Genomic DNA, 12,312 nt, shown 5'->3' on the forward strand with positions numbered 1-12,312 from the left:
AACGCCTGAGAGGCACCGGGTTCGATTGTTTGAATGCGGAGTAGATGACGGATTGCCTCCTGGCTCCTTTTTTGTTTGTCCGGGATTGCATTGGAGAGGTGAAAGTGCGGAATCTGCATCTTTGGGAGAGCGGAAAATTCTAGGAGGTAATCGGATGCACTTACCTCCCTGGTCCACTGGAGTCCACGCGGTCACTTCGTCCACTGGATGGTGAAAGTGCTGCAGGCGCACCTCCTACTGGTATGTGATGGTGGAAGCCAGGATTTGCATGCGGTTCCGTCAAGTACTGGAATTGTCTGGCTCCTCTGCCCTGCTGGCGCATTGTAGGGACGTAAAGGAACTGTTGAAAGCATTGCGCCCAAGTAAATGTTTGTTAAGTTGCCAAGTTGAGGTTGCTGGAGGGAACTAACGCTTACTTCAATTCTGGCCGCCCTAGCAAGTGCGCGCTGTGTACGAAAGGTGTATGGTTTGAAGGGAAGAGGATGTCTGATCAGACTTGACGTGATCTCGGCATGGATTTTTTGTTGTCTTTGGTTTCAACTTTGTGAAATAAGTACCTAGTTCTTTTCCGAGTATGCGGGAGCCGCTAATCTGCTGGAGACGAATTTGGTTTGGAGTGGAAGTCGGCTGACCATGCTTTTAACCAGGCTTGTCTTCTGACCACCGTGCCAAGTGCTAGGGCCCGTGAGGTTAGCATTAGGGCGTCGAAGGTGGAGTCTGCCCAATAGGAGACGGCCTTCATGACCCTTTCCACACCCTCTCTGAGACCTTGAGCTTCAGGAGGGAGCATGAGAAGGAGGCTTAATGCAATCCATTACTAAATGGGTGGGCTCCTGGCTATAGTGGGAGGATGAAGCGAGAGCTCTGGATGGATAGGCCAATTCTATCGTGGATCCGCTTTGAGAAAGACATCAGCTCCATGATCTGTATGGCGTCCTTTGCGGGTTGCCTCGGCCCCTTCCTTGGTGACGGAGGCCGCCAGATCGGAGAGAGCCACGATCACTGGGGCGCCAATTCAGGGGTGTTTTGATGATAGTGAATGCGTCTTAGGGAGCACATAAAGGCTTTTGAGGAAGGAAGGACAACTCTTACTAGCCTCTAGATTGAGCCACTCTCTCTTAATCCTCCTTTCGAAGAATTCTGGTAGGGGAAATGCAGGAGGAGCCTCCTCAGACTGGGGGAGGATTCCCTTCTTCCCCTTGGGGACGCCTTTGACTGACTTTTTAGAGGTGGAGGGGCCCTCGGGGTCCTCAGCATCTACGGGATCTTGCAACTCCAAGGCTGGAGGATGGCTCCGCTGGCCATAAGTAAGGTCCTCTTTTTGGGAAGAGAGTCTAACGTGACTGTTCCACATTGGGCTCCCTGGCAGGTCTCCCCTGGTGGCCTCAGAAAAATGCTCAGATGAGTCCCCTATTTCCCCTTCACTGGTACCCTCCTCCTCAGGGAGATTAAGGGGATCCCTATAGGCTGGGGTGGCAGGAGGGGTGGGGTGGGAGTAGCTGATGGTGAACTAGGAGCGATGTCTAGGCCTCGTGAGCCTTCTTGGGGTGGGGAGTGCTTTTTTCCCTTCCGGGCTTGGCTTTTTTCTCCTTTTTTATCATGCTGTCTGATCTCCTCCCTCATGCGCTGTTCCCCGAAAAATCCTAATAGCATTCTTGGGGAGGTAATTTCGGTCCAGGAGGAAGGATCAGCAAAGTTGGGGGCTGCTGAAGAGCAGGAGGGCCCTCCCCTCCCCATACCCCCTGGATCTTGCCTGTAAGGAGAAGACGCGGGAGAATCCTTTGTGGAAATGGCGCGCGCGCTTTGCTGGCTGGCGCTGCTGAATCGGCCATTCGCTTCCGTTTCGCTGCTTTCTAAGGCGCCCGAAACTGAGGCGCAAAACGGCTCTGCTGGAGTCTCCTGGGATGCCAAGCGAAGCTTCACTTCCATCCGCTGCCCCTGAGTGGGACGCTATGCTCTGGCCTCTGTTCCCATGCGGGAGGCTCCCGGCGCGCTTTTTTGTCGGCCGGGGCTTTCGCGCCCTTTTTCCCTCCCTTGGAAGTATGGCTGAGGGCTTAGAGGGAGCTGCACGCTTCCTCCGAGAGGCTTCTGGTTACTAAATTCCTGCAATCCGCTGATGGGTTGCAGCCCCTTTGCTCTCGGCTGCAGACTTGCCTAACGAAGTCTATAGCGATGCTACAGAAAGAGCGCGCGTACTTTTGCTCGGCCATTGCCTCTAGCCGCCTTCGCTGGAAATTCCGCGCTATGCATTAGCGGGAAGAGGGATGGAGATGTACCAGGTAGACAAACTCAAGGCAGTAGACAAGAACACGTAGGGAGAAGCAGAAAGTAGCTTCTGGGCTGGAGCTCCAGGATAAGCGGGCTTGCACTCTGGGCTGTAGGCAGGAAGTAAGATCGGGGATCGAGGGGAGGTTCCAACCCAGCACAGGAAGTGACATCAATTAAGTCCTGCCTCCCTGAGCATAGGTTGGAAATCACCCATCCAGGATGCCCGATATCGCCTCCAGGAGAACAGCAGTATCATCTTAAGGCAGCACTTCAGCTGAATTTGTTACTGAGCCATTTAAAATGTGTATTTGCCATTCATATTCAATGTCATCAAACTACCGCAGTAATGGATGAAACTTTTACAGGAACGTTTCAAAAAATACCTCTCAAGATTCTTACCTAGGAACTTACTTACATTCAAATTAAAAATAAATACTGGTGCCTGAAAATGGGACATCATTTTCCACAATTTTCTTCAGCTGCAGCAAAAAGACCCATTGTGTAGATCTACTGAGACATTTCGATGTTTTCTTCTTCATTCTTTGAGAAAGTGCCCTTAATTTGTATTCATCAATATTATGGTGGTTTATTACCTTAACTTCAGGGCATTCTGAAATGCTTTCACAGCCTGACTGTCCTGTCAAAGCCCAGAGATATTTATCTACTCTTTCATACCTACAAGAGTACAGCCTTTGAAATGAAGTGGATTCCATTTCTTTGCATATAAATCTTCACTAAGTTTCACTTTCTCACCAATAGTCTGCTAGAGGACTACAGAGTCTCTTGTGCAACACTAACAACTAATGTACAAGAAGCATATTTACACTCTCCTTCCAAGACCTGGTTTACTGACCCTTTGCCTACTGCTTCTGTTCTTTTTTTCCCCCAGACCCTTTCTTACTCTGCTCTGTTTTCACACACTCACTGTTGGAAGTAAATATTCAACACTGGTCTTTAGGCAATCATGAAATTCAGCTCTGCATTTTTCTCCTAAGCCATTTTTTTCAAATTCCCTTTAACATGCATTCTTATAGGATTTTGCCTTCATTCCTGAGGTGGGTGGTACCCTTCAGGCTAAGATCCCTTGGAAGGCACAGCCTCTAATATTGCTACTACCTCCAGAATCAATATATTTTAAAAACTACATACCAAAATACAATATATATAAAAAATTAACAGTGCTCATCCCATATTTCATCTTGAATGTCTAAGACAGAACGGCTGATTATCATGTTTGCTGTTTCAGGACAATTAATTAGGTGTTAGAGTAAAATTACATGCAAGTCATTTGCACTAGCTATAATTACACAAAGGAATTTTTATAAGAAAGGCAGAACACTTAACTATGCTGAATGTTTTACATATGCTTTTAATTTTTATTTGGCAGCATTTATTTCCTAGATTTTCTGCTTACATACTGGGCTATCCAGAGCCTTAGGCAGAACTGTAGTCTACAACATCTGCCATTAAAAAAAATGATAATTGCCTTCAATTTCCACTGTAGCGCTGCAACAATGTCTCCAAATAGGTATCTTTAAGCAAATTTCAATGGAATTGAACAAGAAGTTCAACTTGGAGGAGTGTCTTCCCAACAAATTATTACTCTAATGCTTAAAATAGCACAGTAAGTCATAAATGAACAATTACCTGATGTCATCAAATACTAAAAGAAATCCAAGACAACTGTTTACAACTCCATTAGAAGAACCTCATGATTTTTCTCTAGTTTCTCCCCAATGTTGTTTACATGACTTACCAAAAGATTGGCCTTGGAGTTTTTTTCAAATCTAAGAGCAGGCAAAATGGGACTGGTCTTCACAGGATGCTTCTGCTCTCCAACTCAGAATGTCATGCAACTCTATGCACTCCTTAAATGACACTCATAAAAAAAGCTGTGTCATGTTTTGGTGGAATAGTCACCTCTCTCCAACATGCAGCCAAAAACGGCACAGTGGTCCCATAGGAGCAGCTGTCACAGAAAAGCTCCTATTCCCCAAGAAAAGTCCACTGCTGGCATGGCATTTATTTAAAATGACAAGGTAAAGAAAAGTGTCATTGCTGACCTAGACATAGCCTATTTCTAATGATTGGGAATGCAGAGAGTGCCTTGTAGCGTCTGGATGTTAATGTCAATGTGGCAAAGCAGGTGCATCAAAAAACTCCTCAATATAAGCTTCACAAAACATGCACACCTGTTGTCCTCCTTCCTGCTTTCTGCCCACTACAGAACTATCTTGGGAATAAGTTCTTGACAAACCAGCTCACTACTTGAGGCAGCCAAGAAAGGAAGGAGAGGTAGCTTCTAATTGTTAAGGCCAATGTTACCATTTCTTCTGGCTTCCCTTGGTCTACACCCTTGTTTCTCCCTCACTGTGATGAAAGAATTGTCATTTTCATGTAATGTGGATCTTGGAGATCACCTGCCTTTCAGACAATGACCAGGTAGAAGCAGACCAAATGAGAACAGATAAGCAGTAGGGTACAAAAAGGCAAAAGGGAAAAAAAGGGAAAGGAAATGATTGGTGGCATTAGAGAACAGGACAACAAAGATTTGTTGGCAAGGCATATTGTGGGGGTGGGAATAAATCTTTGTCAGGGACTTGCTTATTTCTACACCTCTTTACTGTAGGCTGTCATCAAACCTAGTTTCCAACCATTTATTATGTGGCATGAAAATGTCAGCATTGCTTCTTATGGTACATTTTACATTGGGGTCTCAATGCACAGGCATTTGTATCAGGTAGGAAGGCTGCACATACACATAGAACAGTGGTTTCCAACCTGAGCTCCACGCCAGAGCATTATGTAATGAGTTTGTTAAAATGGGGGTTCAATTTTAGGGAAATGGGTGCCAAGGGGTACGCAAGTGAATAAAGGTTGGAAACTATTGGGACAGAAAATCTCTATTTCTGGTGAAGGCCCAATTTAATATATTTAGAAGCCCATCTTTATCCTAATAATTAGGGCCGAAAGCAGATACATATATACAATCACTCTTCATATCCATCATGATACACATCTACTTGGTACTTAAGCATCAAAACATGACTATGGGTGCATCATGAGAAGCAGGTCCCAAAATAAGAGCCATTGAACCTCCCTCCCCTTAGGGGCATAAAGAACACACAGAGGACAGGTCCCACAACCACTGGACCCATGGGATATTTCCTGGAGGCTCTAATGGCCAATCTGACCCTGACGGAAATGGAATGAGTTCAAGAATCTTATGAGAAGAGATTTATTTTAAAATAAAATGAAGTACTGATACTCTTTGAAGTTAAAGTTTTACTTCATATGAATTTTTTTGTTGAAAACTTTACATACCTGAAGCTTTCTTTTCTTTCTCGATAGGCTTCCTGTCCAGTCACTGATCCGACGCATTCGGCTTTTTAACGTTTCTTTCTTTGTTGCATCATCGTTAAGAGCTGCAGATTTCCTACATGGAAGGGTATATGAAGAGTACTGTGGAGGTGCTCTGTGGTCTACTTTGGAAGGAACATCTATGTCGGAGGTAAATGAACAACGGTTGCTTAAACTGGCATGAGTACTGATATAACCTGCAGAAAGCCCAATTTCAGAGATGTGACAGTTTCTAAGACTTGTATCTTGATACATGTCACGGAGAGAAGAGAGAGATGAACTTTGGTTCAAGGGTTTTTTGCAGTCATTCTGGGGAAAGTTGACTTGGATACTTGTATCTGGTGTGCTGCTGGATATGTATGGCCCATCCAGTTCATTCAACTCTCCATTATTGCCCCATGGAGCATCATACCATGAAGACTCAGAGCTAATAGAGCTCCCTTTGCTCGATCTAAGTCTTGAATCAGAGGATGACAGGCAATGGCTTCCAGCATAATCAGTACTAGATGTATCCTTCACTTCAAGCCTTTCAGACTCAGTTGGTGAGTACCGTAACAGTTGCACTGGTCCATTGGATTCCTCTCTGGAGACAGTGCTATTGCTGCTGCTGTTATGAAATTCAACCCTCAAGCACCCATCCAGCTTCCCCAGTGTCTTAATGAGAACCTTTGGGCTCATCCGATCATCTGATGGTGGAATAGATGCGAGGCTTTCATTCTTCCCATAGCAATTTAAGAAGTGCCCGTTACATTCTCTGGAAGTAACATGGTTGCTTTTAGCTTCTAAGTCAACATAGTGAAAACCATTCTCCGGCAAAAATGCAGCATTATTACTACCTTGGCAGTAGTTCCCCGAGATTTGTGTTCGATGTTTATTTTGCACACTGTTCTTAGAAACTTTCACCACTGTGTCTCCGAGTCTAGAAGAGTAAGGCTGAGCATTCTTAAAATGTGAAAGGCAGTTTCTGGCTAGCGATCGGGATTTGTAATTTGCACCATTGACGCTGTGACCCCATCCATGTGAGGAGCAAGACTTCTCATCTTTAGCATGGATACTGCGGATTTTGAGAGAGCAAGGCTTCTGCTTGGCACCTGATGTTGCAGCAGCATGGTTTTTTGTTCCTGGAATGCTGTACTGGCTTTCTGAATTCCCCATTTTTCACTAAATAACAGAATATAAAGAACAGATGTGGGTTATTAATAGTTTGTCTTTAGTCTTCCAAATGAACTCCTAAATGTGTTTGTTTCTAAATAAACTTCATGTATTGGATTGCTTGGTTCCCTAGGCTTGCACTGAAGTTTCAACATTTTATACGTACCTAAAATTAATCAAGAGGGGCTCATATCAACTCTTCTTCACTCAATAAGCAAGTTCTTCCCCATACAGCCATTCAGAAGACTGAAACTCATTCATACTAAATTAACAATGAAACCATCACTTACTCATGACTAAAAGATGTACTGGATACAGACGATGATGTAAAGCCTATTTTCTGACTTATATTCTAATAGTTTAGTGTGACCCACTTTGTGGATTGGAGCCACACCGACTGCAAACAAATAGTTCTGCAAACTTGGGGTGGGGGGGGCCGGCGGCAAGTTTACAGAAAAATCTAAAAACTGAAAGAAAAATACACTGGGGGTTTAAATCACATGTAAAATAAAAGTGCACTATTCACACATGAGCAGACAATGGACGTCTGTTGTTCGGAGAGCTGGCTGCAGTGGAATTCAGGTCCTGTTGTAATGATAGCAGAATCCAGGTGCCGCTCAGTGTCAGTAGTGAAGGAGTTCAGAAGATGCTCCAAGTTTGAAGTGCCTCATGGACAGTGCAGCCACTGTGGCTGGGACCAGAGATGGCTGCAGAGATATGCTGGTCTTGGAGAAGGGAGATGCAGGACCAGATAAAGGGGGCAGGGGGGGAGGGATGTCACAGCCTTTAGTAAGCCAGAAGCCATGGCTGTTGGTCAGGTAAGACTATAGTGAGAAAAGAGCAGGGAGCTAAAGGTTCTTGAGGAGATGTTCAAGATCTATGAAGAAGAAAACACAGAATCCCAGGCAACCTTCCTTAGCCTCGCTAATCTCCCTCCTTCCTTGTCAGAGGAACCCTGCGTTCTTCCACCAGGAGGACCTTCCAATTCCCTGTCTTCCTGCCTCCCCCTTTCAAGGACTGTGTACTGACAGTGGTCATAGTAAGCTTTGGGCACATGAGACCATCAACGGTTTAGAATGTGTGATGCTCCTGTCTCCCCCCACACACACACCCATGTTGTACTGAGACACTGCAAGCCATGGAGCACCCTAGAGTTGAATGGGGTGGAGGGGAAGACAAAGGACTCTTCTCTTGCCCCCCCCCCCCCACACACACCCCGACCTTTAAAACTAGGAGCCTGAGTTCTACCTAACTCTTCCTGCTGAGGCAGGAAAAATACTGGCAAGAAGATGGCCGTCGGGCTACTGCAGGAAATGACAACAAAACTCTTTCCTGCCTCCCTATGAAGGACAGAGGAACATCCCATACAAGATGTCCTCCACCTCCAGGAGAAGAGAATGATTTTATAATTTGGGAAAGTGTAGCAGGGACAAAAATAGAGGCCCTGTTCACATACATTATGTGCCATCATGTCAATTCCAACTTATTAATCAATGACCTCTACAACATTCTCTCATTAGCAGCTTTGCTCATGCAAACTGAGCACTGTGGCTTCCTTCAGTGAGCCAATCCATCTCGAGAAGCAACTTCCTCTTCTCTTACTGTCATCAACATTTCCTAGCACTACTGTCTTTTCCAGTGACTAAAGTACAGTAGCTTCAGTTTAATCATTTCAGCTTCCAGTATTATAATTATCTGTTGAAGCTTTATCAAGCTGCAAAAGAGTGAGAGATGTGTTTGGTATTTCCCATGTCCAAATTATGTGCCCTGTATTTAAAACATGTTCCGGAAAAGACTAGGCTGAAAAGCTTTCTCCTTGGGTTGGTTTTGTATGTGTGCAGAGGAGCTAAGGGAATATTCAGACATTATAAATAGATAAAATAATATCAAAGTGTAATTACTCATTAACAGCTCTCTGAGATCAACATAATTTATTATATCATTTAAGAGTTGTTGATTATCTCTCTCTCTCTCTCTCTCTCTCTCTCTCTCTCTCTCTCTCTCTCAGTGGTGGCGAACCTTTGGCACTCCAGATGTTATGGACTACAATTCCCATCAGCCCTTGCCAGCAAGGGTATATATATATAAAGCTAACAGTGACTTTGTTAGTCACTCCCTAACGCCAAAATGGCTGGACGGATCGCCCCCAAATTTTCACATGACGTTCCTCCCCTAAGTTGCTTGAACTGGCAGGTAATCGAAGACTCTTCAAATCGCCGAAAGTCCATACCATTGGAGCCAGGTAAAACGCCTTTTCCCCTGGCACACCAAAGCCATGAAGCTGTTTGTGCTCTTAACTGTCACCCTTAGAATGTTCGTGCAGCCTGTCTGTCTGTGGCGTGAAGGCTTAGAATGTTCATGCAGATGGGCAGAGATGAGCAGTTAAAACAGTACATAGGTCATACTGTTAGGTAATACGAGTGGAAGTGAAACACATATTGGACACTTTGCCAGCAGGAGACGCCCAGATGGGGTTTCCCCCAACACACAATTTCACTACATGCAGGTAACTTTTCCCCACTCTCTGCTGCTTCTACCCACTGCTGTACCACATTAAGCAATGCCATAGCAGGCTCATTCCGCACATACAGAGATACAATAAAAGCACTTTTCAAACTGCTTTCAGTGCTCTTTGAAGCTGTGCGGAATAGCAAAATCCACTTGCAAACAGTTGTGAAAGTGGTTTGAAAACGCATTATTTTGCGTGTGCGGAAAGGGCCATACTCTCATCCACATCCAGCTCATCCTCACACACCTCACTCTGCCCTCCCTCACATCCAACCACCACTTACCCACTTCCTCACCCATATTCGCCACAGCTCTCTTTTACTAAAAGCAAGCTGAAGTTTGCCTTTTTCTTCTAAGAAAATCCGCGGGGTGGGGGCGAACCAACACTACTGGCTCCGCTTCTTTTGCACATGGCCCTTTAAGAACCCAGGGAGCTGGCCTCGATCTGAGTGCCTCACCCTGTGCCTCTGTGCCTGACTGGGATAGCCTCCTTGTCCCAGTTCTGCCTTACCTAAGCTAGGACTGTGTGTGTCAACCAGCCTCATGAACAGCGGGATTTGCACTCTGGACAGTTCCGTTGTGGTTTTTATACTAAAAACCAAGACAGCACCATATAATAATGTGAATTGAAAAGGGAAAGAGGGATTCCATTTGACCACCCCAAAAGGCTATGCTGCGGATGTCATTTTATACACTTGGGCCTTCAAAAACAACAAAAACAAATGCAGATCTGGCCCTATGGAGATGGGATTGTCCCTCTTCCTCCAACCCCAGGTGTCTCATAGCCCCCACTTGTTTTTGTATATTTAACTAATTCAATTTTTAAGAAAGTTATTGATGTGTATAAAAATCAAGTTGCTAAAACCTTGGGTTAATTGAAGGTATTACAAACCTGACCAGACATCTGCCTCAAAGACAAAATTAATATGGCCATCAATAATTTGAAGCACAGTACAGTAATGGGGGAAGAAGCTATATAGCTAGACTTGTTCCTACCTCTTTTGGCACAAGATTGGGAGAGGGATACAAGTTTTAAGTCATGTGATTGTATGTGATTTTGCCATCAAGTCACAGCTGACATGGAAACTGTGTGAGGTTTTCAAGGCAAGAGTAATTTAGGGGCAGTTTGCCTCTGTATGGGCTGAAAGAGTCCTGAGGAACTGTGACTAGCCCAAGATCACCCAACAGGCTTCATGAGGAGGAGTGGGGAATTGAACCCAGTTCTCCAGATTAGAATCTGCAGCTCTTAACCACTATACCATGTTGGCTCTCTCTGAATTAATTTTAGGGTCAGGAAATTAGCCCGGAAACTTACACACTGTGCCAGTCTAAACCAACTTCATGATTTACTTAAATATCTTTTAGTTTGGAATTGGTTTTTCTTATAACTGCTTACAAACTAGAGACAGCTAGAGCAAGCAAGGATCCCACTGTCTTTCCACACTATCCAAAATAATGGTTTATAAAGTTGGCTACTTTTTAATATTTATTTTAAAATCATCTCTTGTTCTAACAGATTTCCCAAAACTATGTCAATATTTCAAAATATAAAGGACTGTATCAGACATACCTGTGGAATTGTTCAATAGTGGATAGAAGTAAGAGTTTGTGTTGTCCTTAGCATTATCGTGATAGCTGGTTGCCAAGTTTTCTAAGCACAGACAAATTCTTGTGATGTTACTACAAACAAAGACAGAAATGTCTGAGTCCAAAAAAACTATACATTTTCACAGTTTAAAAGTATACAAGCAAGCAAGATACAAGTATGAGAGCTAATTCAAGAAAGTTCTGTGACAAGACAGGTGTATTTCAAATATTAAATAGTTAAAATTAACTTTACTACAACAAAATCAAGATTCTCAATGGTTAGCCAATTTATGGGATGCCATAATTTCAATTACAGAAAAGCACATGAAACAAAATTGGAAAATCGGTTAATTAAGTATGAATGTACACATATATCGTAAAGTTGTATTAGTTTATATATCAGTTTGTTTTTCTTCTAGTTGGACTATGTTGCTTGCCACATTTTTTCTTTGTCATTTTCTTTGTAAATAAATACATTAGCAAAAAATAAAAATAAAAATAAAAAAGACCTAGGGAAAAAAATCATGGTTTGTAGTTCTGGCAAAATGAAAAACAATGATTTACCACTAAACCCCCATATGGTAAATTACTTTAAAACTACAATAATTACTTTTCACATCATGCACAAAGGGGAAGGGAGGGAAGCATATGCAAGTCCACAGGTCCTCAATGTTCATTGTCTTTTCCACTGAATTATGCCACAGTATTGAAATTACAATATGCTCTTCCTTCCAAGCCTCAAACAAGAAGGTATGATCAATAAATAATGACTTTCAGTATTAAAACACAAGAGAAACAAAGATATGCTTCTTCTTACTCTAGATAATACTATCGTTTAGATAGGACTTTTAACAAAGACTATACTTACTTTGGCTAAACAAGGATAAACAACCAAACAATGTCAAAATTCCTCCTGCTTGATAACATAAGGTGACTGGGAATCTGGCTGTATAGTTCCCAGTACAACGTGATACAATTCTGTGTACTCACAGAACTCCAGCTGTAACCCAAAGGTGAAAGGTCAATGTTTAATTAACTCATCCAACTAGTTGGCAACCTCTATTTGTATTTTAAAGTTGATCAGCTAGCAACAGCAGCAACAAAAAAGATAGCACAGACCAGCAGACCAAAAGGCAAACACAGCTACTGAAAGGGATCCATACTTCCTCCGAGGATATATGAGAAGAAGGATTGCAACCGACAACAATTCTTTAGAGTCGAAAACAAAAAAAAGTGCTTAGAGAATGCATGCGCTGCTGAATACAGATCATGAAGTCTAGATTTCTCCAAATCAAACCAACCATTCATTTTGATTTTTGTCCTGCATATTGAATTTCTTTACTCATCATAATAGCAAGTCACGGCAGTATTTTGCCAACTTTTCAGTCAATAAATGTAAAGTTTACAAATTTGCCTTTACATTGCTCTGGGGAAAAA

At 43.2% G+C, this 12,312-nt stretch overlaps 1 protein-coding gene across 5 annotated transcripts in view; it reads right to left on the bottom strand.

The window, feature by feature from the left end:
• TIAM2 (TIAM Rac1 associated GEF 2) overlaps positions 1-12,312 on the bottom strand; it is a 199,703-nt gene that overhangs the window by 121,276 nt on the left and 66,115 nt on the right. For all 5 annotated transcript variants that reach the window (XM_048488283.1, XM_048488301.1, XM_048488292.1 and 2 more), the window contains 2 exons: positions 10,859-10,968; positions 5,593-6,789 (listed from right to left, as the gene is read on the bottom strand). In XM_048488283.1, the coding sequence (XP_048344240.1) occupies positions 5,593-6,783 (1,191 nt within the window). In that variant the 5' untranslated portion in view covers positions 6,784-6,789; positions 10,859-10,968. The remainder of the gene's footprint in view (positions 1-5,592; positions 6,790-10,858; positions 10,969-12,312) is intronic.

Source organism: Sphaerodactylus townsendi, linkage group LG01 (genome assembly GCF_021028975.2).
Source record: "Sphaerodactylus townsendi isolate TG3544 linkage group LG01, MPM_Stown_v2.3, whole genome shotgun sequence".
Classification (NCBI taxonomy): domain Eukaryota; kingdom Metazoa; phylum Chordata; class Lepidosauria; order Squamata; family Sphaerodactylidae; genus Sphaerodactylus; species Sphaerodactylus townsendi.